This window comes from Triplophysa rosa, linkage group LG24, assembly GCF_024868665.1.
Source record: "Triplophysa rosa linkage group LG24, Trosa_1v2, whole genome shotgun sequence".
Taxonomy (NCBI): domain Eukaryota; kingdom Metazoa; phylum Chordata; class Actinopteri; order Cypriniformes; family Nemacheilidae; genus Triplophysa; species Triplophysa rosa.
Window position 1 is genome coordinate 3,977,357 of NC_079913.1, and position 23,320 is coordinate 4,000,676.

The 23,320-nt window shown below is 41.5% G+C and overlaps 1 protein-coding gene across 4 annotated transcripts; it reads right to left on the reverse strand.

The window, feature by feature from the left end:
• Positions 1-50: 50 nt before the first annotated feature.
• On the reverse strand, positions 51-19,108 carry trim35-14 (tripartite motif containing 35-14). Of its 4 annotated transcripts, XM_057324027.1 has the most exons (8): positions 13,517-13,772; positions 13,224-13,393; positions 3,218-3,650; positions 3,037-3,132; positions 2,608-2,838; positions 2,474-2,496; positions 2,268-2,383; positions 51-1,694 (listed from the first exon to the last, which is right to left on the reverse strand). In XM_057324027.1, the coding sequence occupies exons 3-8, from the start codon at positions 3,611-3,613 to the stop codon at positions 1,192-1,194; spliced, it is 1,365 nt and encodes a 454-aa protein (XP_057180010.1). In that variant the 5' UTR covers positions 3,614-3,650; positions 13,224-13,393; positions 13,517-13,772; the 3' UTR covers positions 51-1,191. The 4 variants fall into 4 exon arrangements, with proteins under 4 accessions (XP_057180010.1, XP_057180011.1, XP_057180008.1 ...); XM_057324028.1 differs by lacking the exons at positions 13,224-13,393; positions 13,517-13,772 and adding an exon at positions 18,971-19,108; XM_057324025.1 differs by lacking the exons at positions 13,224-13,393; positions 13,517-13,772 and adding an exon at positions 13,779-13,879.
• Between the last annotated feature and the right edge of the window lie 4,212 nt (positions 19,109-23,320).

Sequence of the window (23,320 nt, forward strand, 5' to 3'; positions counted from 1 at the left end):
AAAGACAGATTTTATATGAATAATCTAAACTATAGTTTTTGCATTAATAATTGTTGTCAATGTCATAGCAAAATACAGAAAATGACTTGCAGTACCTGAAGAATGACAAGAACACTAATGCTGTGGTTTTAAATAGAACAGACCATGATGCTTTATTGATAGGGAAATGATAGGTGATCCTTAGTTTCTTCAATCATATCTATATCTATAACAGCATTTCAGAGAGTTTATGAGCATAACACATTTCCAACTTTCCACAACACAATGTTCATATAAAGGTTTACACAAACGCAGTATTTCTTAATACTAAATATGAATGTATTATTTGAATCTTATTTAAACGCTCAAGACTCACATTTTTCACCCATGATGTGTTTGCATACCTGCACACAAGGCTGAAAATTGTTTTTTCAGTGAAACTCCTGTGGCATATTTTATACAAGTGAAGTGAAGTGAAAGTGACCTATTAGTCAGATATGGTGACCCATACCCGAAATGTGACCTCTGCATTTAACCCATCCAGAGAGTAGTGAACACACGCACAGCAAGTGGTGAACACACGTACACCCGGAGCAGTGGGCAGCTATCACTGCAGCGCCCGGGAAGCAAGTAGGGGTCAGGTGCCTTGCTCAAGGGCACCTCAGTCGTTACCCGCCGGCCCTGGGAATCGAACCGGCAACCTTCTGGTCACGAGTCCGACTCTCTAACCATTTTTCAGGGGCCACGACTGCCCCTGAAAAAAAACATATAAAAGGAGAATACTTGGTATTCATGCGATGAGCATTTTTCATCTTTGCCTATTCACCTTTATTCTGATCTGTACAAATAAAACATCAGCAGAGTTTGCATTTAGTTCACATCTTTAGTCCAATTCTATTTAAATGCCATAACAAATAACTGTCAGGAGGAACAGGAAATTACCTCCAGTTTTGCCAATCGCCATACTATCAGGAAAAATGCAGTCGGTGGCGATATAGAATGGGAAAACAGGAAAAAATTGTCGCTGGCTAGAAGGGATACAGCTACCTCCACTGGGCATGCGCACTTCAATTCCGCATAATCTTTGTCACGCTGACAACAGTTAATAACTATTTTTTATTATGCGCGTTTTTCCGAGGTGAAAAAACTTGGAATGTCAACAGTAAATGTCACGTTTTTGTATCAGGTTATCAGTAGTTCAGAAACTGTGTTTCATTTGCCTGGGTAAAGAGTCAGTGGTTTGTCCAAATCTCCAGTACAGAAATATGGGAACACTTTCTCAGGAAATCCACCAGTGAAGGTGCACAAACTTTTGTTTCTGAAGGAATCTATGAATTTCAGTTCACCTTTATCAAAGTCGAGCTGCAGTCGGATGATAAAAGGCCTCTCATTGTGTTTGATAGGCTTATTGCTTTTCCGGTATATACCATCCACATATCGAAAGCACCAAAAACGACTCCTGGGATCCATTATGAAAAGTCTTTTTTTGTACACTGTTTCCCCCACCACACCCAGCGTCCAGTGGTCGTTGTCCCCCACCTCTACATCCCAGCAGTGCAGACCCGAACTGAAGCCCTGTGAAGCCAGAACTCCCAGATGTAACCTCTCTGGATTCTCAGGTCCTGACACTTTGTTTTTGACATGTTGTACACTGTAACAATCCTTTGACACCAGCAATTTATTGGAGGCTGTGTTTGGGTCCAGCATCACAGGAGCTGTAAACACAGATCATGCTTAACCAGACCAGACTGGATTTATTTATTTTTACCATTGTTTGATTTAGAAGGAAATATGTTGTCATATTTTATTGCTGATTTGAAATGTATTGTATGATTATGGAAATGTATATACTCGAATGCCTTTTATTTGCGTTGATAGTTGGAGGCTGATTAGGAGCATTAATTAAGACAATTAAGTAATAATAATAGAGATATAATTACATATGCCTAATGTAAAGTAACAATACTTTCAAGTTTGATATGCGATATTTTAACCACTTTTAATTTAATAGCCTATGTACTAAAACATCATCTCTAACATGACAGGTTTTACTTGTTTCCTTTAATAGAGTTTCAAGACAGGTGAGGCAATGCTTCCGTTTAGGTGACTCTTGACACCAGCCATCCAAAAATGTTCACATAAAACATTTGATAACTCTGAAGGATCTAAAAGTGTACATCAACCCTTCAAATGCAAACCGAATTTTAGTAACAGAGGGTTGAATAGAGCAAGATAGCCGTCGTTACTAAATTATGTCAAACTTGGTCAAATTATGGATTGTAACTGACCTTTTTCCACAAGTTTCTGCATTTTGGCCCAGGTGGTAAAGATCATGGTCTGGGTGGGATGATGTTGATATATCTTAAATTCAAAGGACGTTTTTGGAACTGACGGGCATTGGAGTCTGTACATGAATGATGATTTGGGGTTAATTTAAAAAAAAAATAGCTGTGCGAATTCTATATCAAAATACAGATTGGGGGAAAAAACTCACCTTCGTATGTTTTCAGCGTAGTTCTGAATGGGAAATAATTCAGGTTTAGTTCTGAACATTGATTATCACACACATTTGCAGTTTATTCTCATAGACCGATCCAGATGAGATCAGTCCTGTGCTAGTGTTTATACCTGCAGTATTGTGATGTTTTCAGCTTCTAGGTCCTGCCATACAGCTGCCACCTGCTCCGACAGGGCTGAGATCTGTTTGGACAGCTGCTCCAGTCTGCTCCTGGTTTTCACATCTTGAGATTTCACTTCTTTCCGCATAGTTCTGATCCATTTCTCCTCCTCGTCTTTAAGAAACTGATGGAGTTTCTCAAATTCCTTCTTGATCTGGCTTTCTTCAACACTGCTGTGCTCCTGAAATAGTTGCGAAACATCTTTTAGCTAAAAAATATTTGAGGTTGTGTCACTTGTGGATGTGAAACTGGATCCGGTCTTCTTACTCACACTGCCCCCCAGTTCTGTTCAGTTAAAAGTGTGCTAGTAAAGCTAAGTCCATCTGCTAAAAATGTAAATAAAATGCATTCGCTTCTGATTACATTGCTAACCACATACCTCAATGAGCTCGTCTTGTTTCATGCAGCTGTCTTGGGCTTTCTTGAGATAACCCAGGGTCACCTGTAATTTTTCGATGCGTTCCTTAAGATCCTCCTAAAATTTAGAGATAAACTCTTTAATATTGATGGCCAATCAGATCTAATTCCATCAAAGTCAAGTCAGTAGGCAACTCTTTCACCTTTACTGTCACGACAGCCTCTTCAACAGGAGAACACTTGTGATTTTCATGTTTTCTTGAAGTGTAACAGACCACACAAATGGGCTTCTTGTCCTCAAAGCAGAAGAGTTTCAGTTTCTCCTTGTGTTCCTGACAGATGTCTTCTGGAACATCTGTGGGTTTTCTCATTTTGAAGGATTCGCAGAGTGATTTAAAGGCCAAGCTCTTGGTGGGTTCATCGTGTGAACATTCCTTTCGGCAGACCGGACATTGTATCACGTCCTGAGTGCTCCAGAACTCCTGTAAGCACTTCTCGCACAAACTGTGGCTACATTTCAGTGTCACCGGATCGGTGTAGACATCACAACAGATGACACAGGTCAGATCCTCTTCTAAGAAGGACAACGCTTCAGCCATGACAGCAAACGTGATGCAAACGTCAGTAATCTTCAGCCTACAGGATGCAGAAAGTGTCTAGGTTGAAAGTAACTGTAAAATACTTGTGTGTATGGCACAGAATTCATAACAGTCGGAACATCAGGTACAATTGAACTGAAAAGAAAACACAACTTGTCGTTCAGTTAACTTAATATCCATACCCAATTTATGCATCATGTCTCGACCTAAAAGATTTAATGGGGCACCTGGTATAATAGTGAACTTATGAAAGAATGGTTTAATGCCCGAGGCTCTAACATCCAAAGGAGGTGTCACTGGACATGCAATGTCAGTTCCGGAAATTCCCACAGAGTGAATTATGTGATTAGTAACAGGACCCCCGTAACTGTTAGAGGTCATTGATGAAGCATCTGCTACTGTATCGAGGAGAAAAGTTTGAGGCTGCCCATTCACCGTAAGAGTAAAATAAGGCAAATCCTCCCCTCTATTTGAAAACGTTAGGGTCATCATACAGAACTCAGAACCAGTGTTGCCAGACGTACCATAATTAATATATTGTACCATAATTTTTACCTCTGTACGATCAATAATGAAAAAATAATGTACAATCATTTCAGAATTTTGTGACACTTCAAATGATGGTCGTTGTAATCATATGGCTTCTATACTCGTTGATCTTGCTGTGGATCCTATGCCTACCATCACGATTATGAGAAAAATTGGCCGTCTTCTCGGCCAATCATCTCACGAGCACAAGTTAGCATTCCCGGACACAAGTTAACGTTCCCGGCCCGCTGCAGCGGCGCTTAGGTCAGTCCTGAAAAGGAAGGTGAAGAAAGGGGAAGGGCGAAGAGGAAGGTAGAGTCTATGGAGCAGCCTTAAAGTAAGCACAGACAAAAAATATACAGAACGGAGTGGGAAAAGGACCCCAGTTTTGCAGGATGGCCAAGGCCTGTTTCAGGCAATGACACCAAAGCCTTCTGCAGGTCGTGTCAACATTTTTTGTCTAAATAAGTAGCTGTATTCAATACGTTTGACTTGTGTACAATAATTTTCTTCTAAATACGATAGTTTTGAGCTTCTGATACGTTAGCTGGACATTTCCAATCTGCCAACACTGCTCAGAACTGACACTCTGATCACTGATCACTCTGTGGGCACCCCTATGCTTGGTTCGGGTGCCATTGGGTCTGATATATGGCACCCGAGTTCTCGTTTCTCCGCTGTGGTTGGTATGTGTCACCCGAGTTCTGCTGTGGTGACTCCTGCTTTCGCAACTGCCTGCACTCACGTTTTAAATGTCCCTTCCTTCCACAGTGGAAGCATATTATATCTGGCTTCCTCCATTGCTGCGGTTTAGAAGTCGAAGTGCGGCCAGAGTTCCCTTGTGGTTGCTACCCTGTAAACATAGCATTTTCAGCTTTAACTGCAAAACCACCAGACGCCTAATTCGCTTTCCTAGAGCGTCTATGGTCATATTATGCAAATTTGAGGGTGTAATTCAGATTAATTGCGCTTGTTTAGTGTTCATGTTATTCAGTAACGTGTTAATAAACAGAGGCTTTATTTGCTCATTCATTGGCAGTTTAGAATCGTCTGTACATGCTTTTTTAAAGCGCACAAAAATTCAGCCGCTGACTCTCTAGCTTTCTGTTTTGTGCTTGCTGCAAATTATAAATTTCCTAGACGTTCATCGAGGAAAACTCTCAATTGTTTAAAGAATGTTTCTACATTTTCAGGCTTTTCCCAAAAGGACTCATGCGGATTTTGAGAAGTAACAGTTACCACTGCTGGTTATTTTATCGTTTTCCAGTGATAGCGTAGGACACTTTTCAATCAACAATGTTTCGGTTATGTTACCCAAAGTCCATTACCTGGGCCACATCATTTCACTGGGCCTGAAGGCCATTTCAGCTGAGAGGATGCAGCTGATAAAGACTATGCGTACTCCTGAAACTGTGACACAGCTACAAAGTTTTTTGGGGTTGGTGAACTATTGCCGTGCATGGATACCTAACCAGGTGGGTGTTATTTTGCACAATTTGAAGACACAGCACATGACGGCCCAAAGGAGGTCTGGCTATGAAGCAGCACTGCTAGCCACAGAAAATTTAACCATTTTAGCTTCTGGGGCCCTGTCACCAGGAACCTCAGCTCAGCAAGCTATTGAAGGTGAAAGCTCATAAGAAGAGCGATTCTGTTGAAACGAAGGGAAATTCTCTTGCTGACCAGGCAGCCAAGGTTGCCGCCGCAAGAACGGCAGACATTCCTACTGCTCAAGCATGTCAATTGCCGGTCATTGAACATCACACACAGCTCAAAGACATAGCGGAGATGCAAAATCAATGCTCCCGAGAAGAAAAATGGGAGTGGATGGAAATTGGTTGTAAATTGTCAGATGACAACATTTGGAGATATCAAAACAGAACGGTAGCTCCAAAAGCCTTGCTTCCTTATCTTGCCACACAGATACACAGTGTAGGACACATAGGGGTTTCTCAATTGTGTTCATGCTTTAACACAGTATGGTTTGTACCTAACGGATGCATGATATGTCAAAAACACAATTCGGCACCCCCGATTCCATCAGTTTCAAATCGAACACCTGCACCTTCTGGGCCGTTTCGTGAATTGCAATGCGATTTTATCACTCTTCCTAAATGTAAGGGTTATCAAGATGTTTTGGTGATAGTAGACAAGTTTTGTAGATGGGTAGAAGCTGCTGCTTTTACTGCTAAAGTCTTGGTTCGAGATGTGATTCCCAGATGGGGAATTCCAACCAGCATTGATTCTGATTGTGGCACAACGTTCACTGGACAGGTATGTCAGGAAGTTTGCAGACTTCTGGGAATGCAATGGCACTTCCATTGTCCGGGGCACCCACAATCATCAGGTATGATTGAAAGAGTTAATCGGACTCTTAAAACACGACTGGCAAAATATGGAACAACAGGGCTGACATGGGTAGATGCTCTTCCGTTAGTTCTGTGCAGTATCCGTTCATCAGCTAACAAAGAGACTGGACTGAGTCCTTTTGAGGTTATCACAGGCCGACCAGTGTTGTTACCAGGAACTCCAGATCTTGCTGAGGCTGATGTGCATTTGATGTCAGATTCACTTTTAATGTACTGCATGACTTTGACCGAGGCTATACAAAAGGCTCAAAAACAGGTTCAGGAAGCGTGGAAAATGCCCCAAGAGGGGGGACATAGTGTTGTGCCAGGGCAAATGGTTTTTGTCAAGAAGCTGCAACATCAGGCTTAGAACCAAGATGGGATGGTCCTTTTGTAGTCTTACTAGTTACACCTTCTGCAGTGAAATTATTAGGCAAGACTAGATGGACACACATTAGTCACTGTAAATTAGCTTTAGCTCATACTCCCAAAAAGTCGAAATGAGGCCTGCGAACCGCTGTAGGATGGAGTCGTGAGAAGAACCTTGTCTATTAGTGACTTGGGGGTCACCCTCACGATGAACATAGGGGGAGGGCTATGGGCAATTAGCTTACACCAAACTACAGCTTAGTCGTACGGTCTCTGCTTGACTTTTACAGGGGAGTCAAAATAGTTAAAGTAAGGTCAACGCTTCAACACCGGTTGATGACATTATTTGTTTCCTTGAATGTGGAACTCCTCTGTCTCCTTTCTCTTGTCTTCTTGTGTTTACAGATTGATGTCGGCAGCCTTCAAGCAGGTTGAAGAAAGATTCAGGTCTTATCATACAGAGGACACTCTGTGGCGTCAACCACCTGCAGACCGGATAAGAGGGGCGTCGCTCGATTTACAACCTCGAGACCAGTACGCTGAGAGACCACGTTATCAAGAGTTGGCGAACTCTGATTGTGTCTGCATTTCAAGAACAAAGACAATTCTGAGGGAATACTCCACAATTTAGCTTAAATTCTACATGAACAGGTTACTAAAATCAACAAAAATCATGGTATATTCTCATCTGAATGGGATATATGGTTCGGATCAATATTAGGTCCAATCTGGAATCATTTGAAAGCATTTGTAACAATTGTAGTGTCAGGGGTATTAATCATCTTGCTCTTGTACATTACTTTGAAGTTGTTTATTTGCTTTGCCAAAAGTACAATGCTGATCAGACGACAGCTCATTGAGACTAGACACACCTCCTTTACTCATGCTAGTACGCGGTATGAAAGAGAAAATGACCTGTCCATTTAAAGGGCACGGAGAAGGGAAAAGAATGGTCTGATCAACCAAACTTTTTTTGTTGGTTTGTTATGATTATGCAGGTTGCTTGCTTTTAATCAGTTAGATTTATAATCATACATAATCTAATTAATTCATATATGATTAAGAGGGGGGAATGATGGATCTGGATAGAAACATACACTGTTTCTTGTTCTCTTGGTGTCTATCTCAAGGTTCATAATAACGTCATGAGACAATGTTTTGATACTGTAATCCTGAATGTTTAAAAACCCATATTGAATCTGTTTTTAGTCAGACGAAGTTTGACAGAGCTTGACTGAGCATCAAAGCTCAACTGAGATTATTCAATAAATCATTTTTCAGTTTATTTCACATCACTTCGTCTCCTGCCAGCTGTTCTTCCCTTCAGCACTGTATCTATTGACTCACAACAGAGCTGATATTTCCAGGTTTAATAAGTTCCTGACGGAGAGAGATCTAGTGAAACTGGACTCTAAATTTATGATCGGAAAGATATACAAGCCATATCTCATAGTTGGATCTATCAAGCCCACTTCGGTTTCTAGCCCAGCAATTCAGTCTCTGTATGGCTTATCCACATTGATAACTGAAACTGTACCTCATGAATGATATTGAGCGCTCCACTTCGGCCAGGGTCGATCTGAAAGATACGCCCCTGGATGGGGGGGAGCACTTATATATAGATGGCTCATGTTCAAGACCGTCTGATGGAGTGTATCTGTGTGGATATGCCATTGTGATACAGGAGGGTGAGAGGGTGAAGGCATATCGCCTGAACCATAACTCAGCACAGGCTGCAGAAATAATTGCATTAACAAGAGCCTGTGAGTTAACAAAAGGGAAAAGAGCCACCATCTATATGGATAGCAAATATGCGTACGGGGTCGTTCAAGACTTCGCCCAGACTTGGGATAGACAGACATCTTTCAGACATCTGAGGGCAAACCAATATCACATGCAGAGTTGGTGGGAGATTTATTACAAGCTGTAATGTTGCCATCTGAACTAGCTGTAGTGAAGGTCAAGGGACATGCGTCAGGAGATGAACCAGATGTTGTTGGCAACAGAAATTCTGATGAAATGGCCAAATGGGCCACGGAACATGCAGAGTTTTCCCCATATCAGAGAGCGCAGAGTAGGGACGTAGAAACAAGGATGTTTGCACATGTATCATGCGTTCCTGACATAGATTTGAAAATTTTGCAAAGTCAACCCACACAGGGAGACGTGAAACATTGGGCAGAAAATGGATGCGCCCCAGATGCTAACGGTTTGATAAGAGATAAAAACATCAGAATCGCATTACCAAAGCTGTCCTTGGTGGTATTGATAAGACATTACCACGGTATTTCGCACAACAGCGCATCTAAAGTTACACAGATAATTAATCACCTGTATTGTATACAGGATACAGCGAAAATGGCCAAACTACTTGTAGACTCATGTTTGATATGCACCAAAACAAACCCTCACAGAAAAACGCCACACGACGCGTTACCATTTCCAGACGCGCCTTTTCAGTACCTTCAAATAGATTTTTCTCATATGCCAGCGGTTGGAAATCTAAAATACATGCTAACTATAGTCGATAGGTTTTCAAAATGGCCTGAAGTTTTTTCGTGTGTGAAGGAGGATGCGAAAACGGTAGTGAAAATACTGTCGAAAGAAGTAATTCCGCGCTTCGGCATTCCTATGACTATCGAAAGTGACAACGCCACGCCAATCACATCGAAAGTGACCAAACTATTGGCTAAAGCGTTAGCCATAGATTGGCACTATAATATACCCTATCACCCGCAGTCATCGGGGGTGGTGGCACGAACACACCGAACAATAAAAGATAAGATCACGAAAGCCTGTATGGAAACAAGCAGGAAATGGTCAGATGTGCTACCAGCCGTATTGGCAGAAATGAGAATGACCCCATCCTCAACGACAAAATACTCACCATTTGAGATTTTGATGGGTAGACCTTTCCCGACCCCTTGTGTCAAAGGTCGTGCAGGCGTTTCTTTCATAGGAGACATGGAGGTGATCCTGGATGACCACGTGATTTCCCTTATTGATAAACTGAATTCTATGTGTGCTGATGTTTCTCTTTCTCTCCCTATTCCGTCAGATAAGCTCACCCATAATTTTGTTCCAGGCCAACAGATGCTGATTCGGAGTCTGAAACCAGTCGCCGTGGAGGAACCGAGATATCTGGGGCCAGCTGTAGTTCTCGCGGTAACGAGAACTGGAGTGCTGACGGATCATCAACCGCAGTGGATTTACGCATCCAGGCTGAAGCATCTGCCAACATCTGCATCACCAATTGACACCAATTGACAAGGCACTGGTGAGAGGGCTTGCACCAGACAGAAGATCCTTGCACTTGTAGTGGGCGAGGGGGCCACCTGTCGGCTGAACATAGGGCCTGGGCAAATTTTGCCCCATTAATAGCTTCCCGATCACCTCTGAAGGTTCCCCTGTTACACATTTGGGTCTAAATTGTCCAATATGTCAATCATATTTCTGGTATTGATCCTGGCCAGTGCACAAGCAATTAAATTAATAGATGAAGATGATTCATGGTTAGACCATGACGATCCACCACATTCATATGTCATAAACATGTGGTGGAGATAATATAATCACCATAAAGTGACATGATAGTTGTACTTATGTTCCAGATAATGATGTGGATGGACATTTAATCGACCAAGGAATTAAGAACATCACAAGAGCAGTTGCTGAGATGACCAGTCGAGAGAGGAATGGAGATGAATGGGACTGGAGTTTGAGTTTTTCTAGCCTGTTCCGTAAAATCGAACATTGGCTGATTTTAATCGTTATAATTATTTCATGCATTCTGGTTGTGCTTTGCTTATGGCCCTGTATTATGTATATGATTCGCTGTGCATTAAAATCATCTACAAGTGTGATTATGAAAGGTTACCATGTTGCTCAGGCAAGACCAGGGGATAAGATGACCACGAATCCGGATGTAATGTAAGGACAGAGGTAAAACATCTGCTCAGACCAGACGTGGTCCTTAGATTAGGAATTTTCTTTATTATTTAGCATTTTTACTTTTACTGTTTGTCATGGATGCGGAAAATTAAATGGTAAGTCATAAATGACTTAAAGAGAGCAACTGATTTAATTTCCGCATAAATGAATACAAGCCTGAAAAATAATGAATTGTGAAGTTGTTAAGCTCACTGAACACATTGCTGGCTATATAGTTGGAGGTAGGGATGGGCGATGTGGCCCTAAAACTCTATCACGATAATTCCTGGTATTTGTTGCGATAACGATAAAAATGAAGGAAGCAGTGAATTCTCAACCAAAGAGGCGGTGGTTGCTTAGTCCAGAGGTCCATGAACGGATTGCAACAGAGGTAAGTTTATTGTAGTCCTTGTTACTCTGCAGTTTTTCATAGAAAAGCTATCAAAGGAAGCTATCAAAAAGAAAGTAAATATTAACAACAAGTTAAACGGCATGGTTTCATTTACCCTCTTTGGGTACTAAATGTGTTCTCATGTCTTTGAGTTTATACATTTTTTGCTTAAATATTGTAGCAAAGAGTAGATCCTTTGATATTGGGCTTTATTAAACTTTATGAAACTATACTACATGTATTTGCAATGCATATTTTACTACAAGTCAATCTATTTAACCATTTTCATAGTCTTTAAATTGTGACCTAAATAGATTTGTTATTCTTAGGTTTCCTCTAGTGGTGTGCCCTCTTTATCTGATTGATATGAAAATGGCTGATAATAAAAAAATGCTATTAGACCCTAAGCATCAGAAGTCCATGAAACTTGGCATGTTTGTCTAGTCCATATGTATGAAGTTTGGATAAATCAGGGATTCAAACACTGAAACTGGTCTCCGTCTCTCTATAACTTAAAACTGATCATTTTAAATGTTGCAGTTGAAATTGACATTTTGTCATCACTACCTCATTTTTGTTTTTGTCCTTCACTCTGTAGGTCTGTGACACCATACTCCAACACACCATGGAACGGTTCTGCTTCACAAGCCACCTCGTTAGTGCCACCCTGCTGCAAGCAGTGGTTTGAACAGTACACAGTGGCGTTTCCTAAAGATGCACTGAGTAGGACTTTGAAGGCCTATCCAGTGCTCAATGGGAGTAAGCTAAAGACAGAGCTTAGTCTCATCTACTGCAAGGAAGAGTTCAGAACCTGTTGTGGTGCTGTGGACCTACTGCAGCTGTTTAAGGAGAACAATCTTGAAGAAGTCTTTTCAGAGACTGTCACTCTCCTAAAGATCCTCATCACCACACCCATGACCACAGCAGAGGCTGAGAGGTGTTTCTCAACTTAGAAAAGAGTTAAGACTTTTCTGAGAAATAGCATGACCCAGGAGAGGCTAAATGCATTGGCCATGCTGTCAATGGAGAAGAGAATGGTGACTGAGATCATTGACTTTAACCAGAAGGTCATTGAGAAATTTGCAAGTGAGAAAGAAAGGAGAGCAAAATTTATTTTCAAATAGTGTTAATGGCCAATGATTAGGTAACTATAGTGTGTTGTGTTTTTTTTTGAATTATTACCTTGATTACTTCATTACTGATAATAAACCCACATTCAATTCAAATTCACTGATTCATAGTACATTTATTTGCATGTATTAACATTGACTGTAATAATGATACGTCACCTGATTAATGGCTATTTATAGTCCTGCATTACTGACAGTTGGATTTTCAGTTTGTTTGCACCCCCCCAAATATTTTTAGCACCAGCATCCACTGCCCCATCTTTCACTTCAATACTGGCAGTAAAACAAACCGTACCGTTAAATAGCAGCAATGCAGACTGTAAAGTTTTCGTTTGAGGTAGATTTAAGTTAGTAGTGTAAAACTGCAGTGTTCAATCGACCAACTGTTTCAACTAGAGCATGTATCGTATTTCGACCGTGTGCGATTAATAAAATTCACCTTTTTATTGGGTGCTTAAACCTATGCGGGCTATCGCGTAACTCGCGGATCTCCCGACCCTCGAGTCTCGGTCGTCCCGTAAATGCACCTTCTTTTATCGGTCACAATATATCATCATCATGCAGTAATAGCTGTTACAATCATCTATTTCCAAAACATGGATGTCTCAATTTATTTGTTTCAATTTAATTCAATCATTCCAAGAATAATATCATTTTCTGAATAACAAAGCTGCACCGCGATCAACAAATACAGTGTGATCAGGACTGTATATCAAAACCTACTCGTGCGTTAATATTTGCTCAAACAATTACTGTTGCCAGCCGCAGTGTCACAACAATGGGACCAAAATCCCACTAACAATGAGTGTTAACCCTATTTCGTCTCTATACGAAATACCAACAACAGGAATCCTACAGGGTAAGCCCTATATTTCTTCAAGTCAAATTTTTCAAAGAAATATCAAAACACTTACCCCTTTATTGTAGGTCCATGCCTGATCGCCGGTGCGCCTGCCTCATTTATTCTTTGGTCTCTCGGTTCAAAGAGGTTTCCCCCCTTTTTCGCAGACGAGCCCCCAGACTGTAAAATATTACTTTTGTCTAGGTTGAAAGTCGTAGTCAGTCGATGGAACACCCAGAAGCTCTGGATCCAGGGACCAAGAATGACACAGACACAGAAGTGCAGTTCATGCAAAGTCAAATGTTAACTGAGGACAGGTCCAATATATAGGAAAGGAATAATATGTTAATAGTGTAATGCTCTGACCCAGACACTTCGGTAGATGGAAAATCATGAAACATAAATGTTAGTACTTTTTGCTTTGGTTAGCATTATGTGAGTTCCGTGTTCTCTACATCTGGAACGTCCTGATACTGATACAGCCACTTCAAGACGTAATTCTCAGTGACACTTATATAACATAAACAGGATATAGCATAAAACTATGTGGAATACCAGGTGTGGGACACAGGCAAAACCGAAAATCTCACAATCTATGTTTTTATCTAGAAGAAATTTTAAAACTTGCCTCATCTTTCCCTAGTATCTCCACCTTTTACACTGACTTTCATTTCATTCAGTAAGCTTTCGTTTCAGTGGAAACACTAACAAGAAACGCCCAGTTATTACTTCCTGCCTTCTGAAGCTCTAATGCGCTGCTCATGTTGGTTTGCCAGATTGTGTGTGTGTGGTCAGGGCTGGGCAAAAATACATCAAAATGTATTTTAAAATAAAATACCAAATGCCTTACTTTTAAGTGTATCAAAATAAATGACAAAATACAGCAGCCACACTATGTATCAAAATAAACTACTGTATTTTTGTATTTTAAAAATACTACAAAATACTTTTAAGGGACCCTCCATCAATTGGCCTATTTGATCTATCCCTTCACCATTACACTGATTCTGTGGATTAAGTAAACAATGTTTGATAGTGTTGTGGCGAATTGGCTTTCCATCGCAGAAAGAAATCTCGCAGACAAGGGTTCCAGATGCCAAGAGTTTAAACTTTATTTGCTCGAGCAAGCAAAGTGAGATATTCAGAGTGAAGTGATCTAACAAATACACATCTGACTACATGCTTTATACAGAAATCTCAGGCGGTTTTCACAGTGTGTAACGTCTGTCAGCTGCAGTGCCCACTTGCTCCACAAGAGGGCACTCTCTCCATCACTCGGACTGTCACTGCACACTACATTTCCCATAACCCTTTTCTGGACTCATTATGTTGATCACCCTCACCTGTTTGTAGTTAACCTTGTCACTTCTGTCTACATAAGCCTGGTCTGTCCTTTCAATCATTGTGAAGTCTTATTTGTGTCACACTGTAATTCTAAGTAGGCTCTGTCTGGATTTCTAGTTTTGTCTTGCCTTGTTTTGGATTTCTCTCCGCCTCTTGCCCTGTGGATATGTTTGTTTGTGTTTGGACTGACCACCTGTGTTTGGATTTATGCCTGTCGTTTGGATTTTGTCTTTGGATTACCCCTTAATAAACTGCATTTGGATCCGAATCCGTTTGTCTTCGTGCAGTGCGTGACACAGTACCAATCAGGTTTCACATGATATCATCTTTTTGTTAGCCCGTCCCCTTCTTATCTGCCACTATTATATTTCACTCATGCACAGCTGGCCCACCCATCTTGCGCTCGCCTACAGTTATGTTTCCGGCTTACCTTATTAGGATTTTCCGGTTTACCTTATTAGGATTTTCCTTGAGTTTCAGTTTATTATTTATATAGCACACATAAACACAACAAAAGTTGACAACAGTGCTTTACAGTCTAAAACAAAAACCGAGATAAAACAAAAGCATGTGTGACTCTCTCCAGGTTTTTGGAGGACAGAAAAGGTTTAACTCTCACTAGCAGTTTCTCATGCTCAAGGGGATGCATATGACAGGCTTCAGAGAAAGCAGCAGAAAAAGCTACGGCAGAAGTAGGATAGGATAGGCCAACACGTGACCACTTTGGTACGAACAGAAGTATGACACGACACATCCACCTTAAAAACAACCGGACGGTGGTCTGAAAAACTAACATCACCAATTTGAACATCAGCAATAAGAAAACCATGGGATAAAACTAGATCAAGTAGGCAACATGACCATGAACGTGAGTAGGCTCATTAACTCATTGAACAAAATCACATGCTTTATGGTGGTTTTTCTATTACAGTATTGAGTTTCTTATATAAAATAATACATTTAAGTTAGTTATAGGTTTCATACATTTCTCTGATATAGCAAAGGCTATGGCCTCATGGGTCAAAGGTTGTGGGCCTCATGGGTCAAAGGTTACAGGCCCATGAGGAGCACCAAGCAGCACCATTAGACATCTGCTTAACATTACAAACACACAGACACTTTGAAGACACATACAAGCACATACACTTTGCGGACATTAGTTAGTTCAAGCATAGTTCAAGTATATGTTTTGCAACACAAATGTAGACAGTAGTCTGTGCATTAGCATGTTATTGAACAAAAGTCACGAACACCGATGTGTTCAGTAATAACTTGTTTGAACCATAATCTTTTTGGGTTGCACAGTATCCATTCGACCACGAGCTCATGGTAATAAAAACTACATTAAGCAAGGAAGGCTTTAGTAAATGACAAATATGATATACATTTGCCTGCTAAAAGCAAATGTATACTTTTCTTTTAAGAACTTCAAAAGGGTTTCACCACGGTTAAGTCCTAGCATAGTAAACCTAACATATAACTGTAGCAGGTCAAGACCTAAGATATAATGGTAGCGACTCAGAAAGAGGATGGACTAACAAAAAAGGTGATATCATGTGAAACTTGATTGGTAGAAGGTGATGTCAGGCGAAGCATGATTGGTTAACACTGTGAAAAACAACTTGAAGTTACTGTATAAAAGATGAAGTCAGATATGTATTCTTTGGACATCATCAGATGAACTCTGTGTCTCACTTTGCTTGCGCGAGCAAATAAAGTTTAAACTCTTGGCATCTGGAACCCTTGTCTCTGAGATTTCTTTCTGCGATGGAAGGCCGATTCGCCACAACAGCTTCAATCAGATTCAAAACATATTTTGCAAAAGCTCCAGAATCACAGCACACATGAAGGTTAAAATCACCCACGATTAGAATTCTGTGATATTTCGGAGTTATCACTCCTAAAAAGTCTGAGAACTCATTCAAAAAGTCTTTGCTTGTTTTCGGTGGATGGTACACAACTTCTATCACCAACGAATTGGACTGGTCCAGTGCCAGGAGCTGTACTTTAAAGGATGAAAAACGATCTGTGTCCAAGATGTGCCATCCTTGGCGAGCGCCTCTCAAAAACATATATCATGTGCCCTTTAACCTCCACTTTTCCGGACACCTTTCCGGGGCTTTCGGACGATACATGATTTATCATCAGTTTTACTCTGGCACATGGTTTAGCGTAATAATGAGCAACCCAGTGTCCGTGACGGTATGCGATAAATTAGACTTGTCAGTGCAGTTCTTGTCTTCATGTGATAAAATATTTTGTGTGTGTGCAGGTGTTCAAGTGCTCAAACTCATACATGAGGCCCATAGCCCATATTATATCACAAAAATACATGAGATCTATAACTAACTAAATGTATCATATTATATTAGAAAACCCAATACTATATTAGAAAAACCACCATATAATAGCAACAGCTTTTCTCTGCCCAAGTCATGCAATAAATTTTGCAAAAAATGCAACCAGTTATCAGATCAAATATTCACATATGCCTGGCTGTGATCTCCCAGATGAAGGTTAGTTTTAAAGTTACCAACAGTTAATGTTTTACAGTTTGCAAATTACTTGTAATTGTATCCTAATTTAGTTACTTGGTGTTTGGTAACAAAGGGCCTTCTGTGCATCAGCAACACTGAGTCTGACTCAATGACAAACAAGTAATTCATAAGAAGACAACTGATGGCACCAGTATTCATAGCAACTAGTTTCTCATAAATCAGGGCTCGACATTAACGCTGGTCAGGGACAAGTGAATGTTTTGTATGGCAAGTGAGAGAATTTTACTTGCCCGACCGGACAAGTAACTTGAAAAAAAACAGTGCGACATATATGTAGAATAATAAGAATATGTGCATTAGACAGAGCTGCGTGGTTGTGCTTGTTTGTGTGTGACAATAATCAATGGCGCACCGCACTGAGTCCGCGCGGAGGCTGAATCCTGTTATTTAAATGTCATCTGGCTGTTCTACGTGTCTGGGTGAATTTTGTGCACAGTTTAACATACAACACGAGCGATGGTTGAGGATTTATCTGCGTCTGCACTATATGAGGATATGAACACATGAACTTCATCTCCAGAGTTGCTCTGAGAGTTTATTTTACGATCGTTTTACTGTTTGAGTGAAGCTATCTGCAAACAAGCGTCTTCCCGAAAACCCATCAAAATAAAAGTCCCTTGTAGTAAATTGATAAACACTGTATACTATAGTAAAGTTCAAAAACAACATAGTAATAATTTTACTGCAGTTTACTATAGTAAATACTATAGTATACTACAGTAATTTATGTGGACAAATATACCACTATTGTATAGTAAAAAAGGAAAAACACAGAACTTAGAAATAATAAAACAAATTTAGGTCATCTAAAAATGATATGGCCCTAATTTATCCATCTTGTCTTTTGTCAGTTATCTGCCTATTCATGATGAACTACACTTGCACATTTCTGCCTGTGCTACCAAACTTGAAACCTCTCTAGCACCAGTGCTATGTGCAAAAACACTTACAGCCTTAACACTAATAATAATTACTGCTTGCCTTTGTTTTATAGCAGTCACGGAGAGTAGGCCTGTAACCAAATTCAGGCGGCCAAAGTGGACACTAGTTAAAATGCTTAGAAGCAAACTTGACCAATCTAAATCCGAAACAATTATATTGATTATATTATATTATAATTCTAATGAAATATCATTTTTTGATCTTTGGACAAGTAATTTTTGTACTCGGACAAGTGAATGACAAATTGACTTGTCCGAAGGACAACCACATGACAATGCTTAATGTGAAGCCCTGCATAAATTAACCATTTGATTGTTAATCATAAATAATAATAAACATATAATAATTATGTGACAGGCAGTCGTTCATGCAATGGTATGCAAAATCATGCTCCTATCTACTTGAATTAAGGTACAATATTCAAGAAGCATTCAGCAAATATTTATGTATCAATCATTGGGAGCTGAAAACAAACACTGTAGCAAAAATTATATTTAAAATGTTTAAATGTAGGCAGAAATATAATCAAGAAGTATCAACAGAACTTCTCAAGTAGTATTAATCCAATTCCAACCATACAACAGAGAATACGACAGAGCAGGTAACTTATTCCAAAACATTTAACAAAGGTCTAACAGAAACTGTTAAACTTATGTGTGGGGACTCGTGTATCTGTGTCTTACAGCGGCTCACAGTACATGCTGCTGCTCCACGCAAGTTTACACCATTACACTAATATAGTGGCATTAGAACGTAATGTTGTACAACACTGAAATGCGTTATTATTTTTTTCCATGCACAACAGACAAACATAACATAGGCTGAAAGTAGCAAGCTAACATGGGGCTGCTGCTCGGTATAATAGTATTTAGCCTAGGCTACTAACACGAAGACCAAAACTTAACATAAACTCTTAAAAATTAAAGCAATTTATTCAATAGGTAGATGTAAATCTTGCAGCCTGCACGTTTCTTACCTTGGCCACCTTCTTCAAATGTTCTGTTCCGCTCTCAAGAACAAGTCCGGGAAAACTACCGAGTAGGTAGGATTGCCACTGGTCGAAGAAATATTTCCAGCCCAGTGACCCCACTAAACCCGCCCAAAAGGAATGAAAACTAGCCCATTTTTTATGGTTTCCTTGGTATTGTATATATATATTTTTTGTTCTGTTGAACACAAAAGATGTTTTGGGGGATTTAGGAAAGCAAACAATTCTGGGTCACCTTTGACTACTATTTTTTTTTTTTATGGTATGGTAGTCAATGATGCCGATGTGTTACTTAACGTAAACCCGGGTTCTTTGATAACAGCGTGAGGTGTATGGAAAGCCGAATTAGCTTAAATTCTCCCCAGCTTCACTCGTCGTAGTTGCATTTTTACTAGTAAGAATTAAACTAGAGAGCTCTATAATTCAATTTTTACTAGTAACAATTACGATTAGAGAGCTCTAAATGAATTAGAGAGCTCTGCAATTGCATTTTTACTGGTAAGAATTGAATTACGGAGCTCTCTAATTTCATACTTACTAGTAATAATTCAGTTTATAGAGCCCTCTAATTAAATTCTTACTAGTACATTTTTTTATTGCAGAGCTCCATAAATCAATAGTTATTAGTAAAAATTTAGTTATAGTGCTCTGTAATTGTAATTGTTACTAGTAAAAATTTAATTATAGAGCTCTCTAATTTAATTCTTACTAGTAAAAATGCAATTTCGAAGCGTAACGCTGGGGACAATTTAAACTAATTCGGCTTTCCATAGAGGTGTTTCACTATGGGAATCGCTTTGGGCGTGACCAACTGCGGAAGCTCCTATGACACCACGTCTGTCTCTAACAGACAGGTCGACCTCTACCTATGTCATTAAAGAAAGATTTCTTCCCGTACCCATGCAAGGAGGGAAGTGCTGGTGAAACACCTCACTCTGTTATCAAAGAACCCGGGTTTACGTTGAGAAACCCATCTTTTTCTAACTTCACTCGGTGTTTCACTATGGGAGATATAGCCCACTCCCGGAATGCACCCATATTCCTGCTATTCCTCATAGCCTTCAATGGGTACAGACGCACCGGCTACCAGCACTGCGTGTGCCAAGGACGGGGAAGAGAACGGAGGAGGGTGAAAAGCTGCCAGTTCAGTAGATGGGCACCTATACGCTGAGTCCACCACTTTAGGCACGAAAACAGGGTTAGGACAGAACGCAACCTTAGTAAGCCCTGGAGCGAATTGCAAACAAGATGGGCTAACCGATAAAGCATGTAAATCACTCACACGCTTGGCGGTTACCAAAGCTATGAGCAGCGCAGTTTTAAGAGAAAGATACTTGAGCCCCACTCCTTCCAACGGCTCGAAAGGGCGATGACAAAGGGCTTCTAAGAAAATGGTTATATCCCATAACGGAACCATTCGCCTAGACGCCGGTCGTTTACGGCGTGCCCCTTTAATAAATCGGCTTATTAACGGGTGGTGTCCGGAAATAGCTGCTAAATACACTTTAATGGTAGAGAAAGCTTTCCCTTTATCTAGCAGATCCTTTAGGAAGCACAAAATATCCCTTACAGTGCACTGAAAAGGGACAATATGACTCCACTCACACCACTCCTCAAAGACTCGCCATTTATTGCTATAAAGTGAGCGAGTAGAGGGGGCTCTTGCACTCTGAATAGTGTGTATGACTGCCGACGGCAGACTAGCCACATTCAAATTCCACCTCTCACGGGCCAAGCCCAAAGGGCTATCCTATCCGGGTAAGGATGGTAAATTTCTCCCCCTGCCTGCGTCAGGAAGTCCCTCCATGGAGGGAGGGGCCACGGTTGACATGCCAACAGTTGAACCATCTCGGCCACCCACGGTTTGGATGGCCAGCGCGGAGCTATCAGTATTAACGATAGACCTTGCTTCCTCACCCTGGCTAGAGTGGGGGAAATTAGACTCAGAGGAGGGAAAGCATACAGAAGTATGCCTGGCCATGTGTGGGCTAAGGCATCCACACCCAGCGGTGCATTTCCATCCGTTAGCGAGAAATACAGAGGGCATTGAGCGTTTTCTTGTGAGACGAAAAGATCTATGGCAGCCTGACCGCATCTCTGCCATATCTGGGACACCACCTGGGGGTGGAGTTTCCACTCCCCGTACAAGGGATTTCCCCTGGACAGCAAGTCCGCTCCCCTGTTTAAAATCCCTGGAACGTGAGTCGCTCTGAGGGATAAAAGCCTTGTATCGGCCCATACAATCAGTCTCTCTGCCAACTGATGCAACTGCAGGGAGCGTGTGCCTCCCTGTCTACAGATGTAAGCCACCACTGTGGTATTGTCTGTTTTCACCAAAACATGCTGGCTTTTGATGAAGCCCAGCAAATGTTTCAGCGCTAACCACACTGCCATCAACTCCAAATAATTTATATGTTTGTGAGTCAGCTGCGGAGGCCACAAGCAGATCACCGACCTGCCCATTAAAGTCGCTCCCCACCCCTGCAATGATGCGTCCGTTGTCATAGTAACTCTCGATGACACCGCCCCTAAGGGAATCCCCGTCCTGAACGTCGCGGGGCTTTTCCAGTGTCTGAGTGCTCTGACACATGCGTGAGTGATCCTCATCGGCCGACCCAGATGCCGCCGAGAGCACAGACGCAAAAGCGTGATCCAGCGCTGAAAATCCCTCATCTTGAACAGCCCCAACTGCACTACACAAATCAAGGGCAAGAGCTGTCTCGCTGCAGGCTGATCAGGCGGCAGCCTTTTCCCATCATAAAGGTCCCTCTCAGTCCCTTCGGCATCTTTGGCTGAAGGAGAAAGGCCTAGTTTAGCCGCTAGAAAGGGCCAAGGAAGGCCTAGTTTAGCCACGGCTTGTTTGCAGACCTCATGCAGGTTGCTGTCTATCTGCGAGCGCGACTCATTCGTGCAAGGCAGCCTGGATTGTTGGGAGGGGAAGAGGGAATTTTCTTCCTCCTCTTCGTCGTCTATATCCAAATCGAGGAGGTCAGAGTTAGCATCGCCCTCTGCGTCCTCATCCCCTGTTCACCTTCCTCCTGCTAGAGCAGGCCGTCAAACAGCGGCGGCATGTCAGGGGATTCGGCTTCCATCATGTCCGCCCAGCTCGTTGTAGCTCGCGGGAGATGGTCAGTCGCCGCCGTTTGCATGCCAGTTCCAGACAGGCATGGGTCCTGCTTGTTGGCCACTGCCACTCTCAATCTTCTTTCCAGAATTTTAACCGGCATTGACGCACAGTGAGCACATGTTTGCGGGTCTGCTAGCGACGCTTGAGTGTGTTTCGGGCCCATACACGTGATGCACATGTGATGAGGGTCCCTACCCGAGATGGTAGCTCCACATGAGGATGGACACGGGCGGGATGCAACCTCCCTGGCCTTCGACTCTTTCCCTTTGGTGGGGTTAACAGCCATTGACATGATGCGATCACCGACTCGTCACAACACGGTAGCCTGCTGTACGATCAAAGGTAATTAAACCCTTAGAAGGTTCGCCTTGACACGTGAACCTAATTAGACTTGATGTCTCCTACCGCTGTAAATTAATAATCGATTGGAATAGCTCGTCTCGATGCAGATGCTATTCCCACTCTCAAGAATGTCAGCTCAACACAATCCTGTTCACTAACCTCGCGTTCGGTGGCGGGTTTCTATGACGGTCCACCTGTTGAACAGTTAAGGTAAAATCAGCCAATACAGGTGTGCTGAGAGAGCTTGCTGCAGTCTCCCACGGGAAGAAAGCGCGAATGACATAGGTAGAGGTCGACCTGACCTGATTCCCATAGTGAAACACCGAGCGAAGTTAGAAAAAGAACGAAGAATTTTCAGTAGCTAACATTCTACCAAATATCCTTGTGTTCAACCCAACAAAGAAATTTACACAGGTTTTGAACAACTAGAGGGTGAGTAATTCATAACAGAAATGTACTCAGAAATGGACGAGAAATGTGTTTTCTCTTCGTAAGACATGTAAAAACTTGCTTAAGAAATAAGCATGGTTAAATGTATTGCATAATGTATAATGTGTACAAGCACCTCAATGTTTTAGTTGTTCTAGACTGCGTATAGCGCTGCTCAAACATGACATTTGGCAGCCGAAAGAATCAACTGTTGTACACTTACGCATTGATTTCTTTCATTGTGCAACGTTACATGCACCTTAGTACGAAACATTGGTAAAAACATTATTCGGATGCATTGTCTAATACCACCGCTATATTTTCCTCTCTGGTTGAGCTGCGCTCCCGCGTCCCTCCCTGTACTGTAGCCTACCTGTCAGACGCTCATTCCACACACTTTTGAGAATGGGTCCGGTCCTTGAGTTGACAGGTATTCATTC

Bases quoted from the DNA above. Each gene is read 5' to 3' on its own strand.
- trim35-14 (XM_057324025.1), bottom strand. The intron at 2,497-2,607 runs GTATAAACACTA...TTTCCCATTCAG, and splicing joins AAAACATCACAATACTGCAG to AACTACGCTGAAAACATACG. The intron at 2,384-2,473 runs GTGAGTTTTTTC...ATTCATGTACAG, and splicing joins TACGCTGAAAACATACGAAG to ACTCCAATGCCCGTCAGTTC.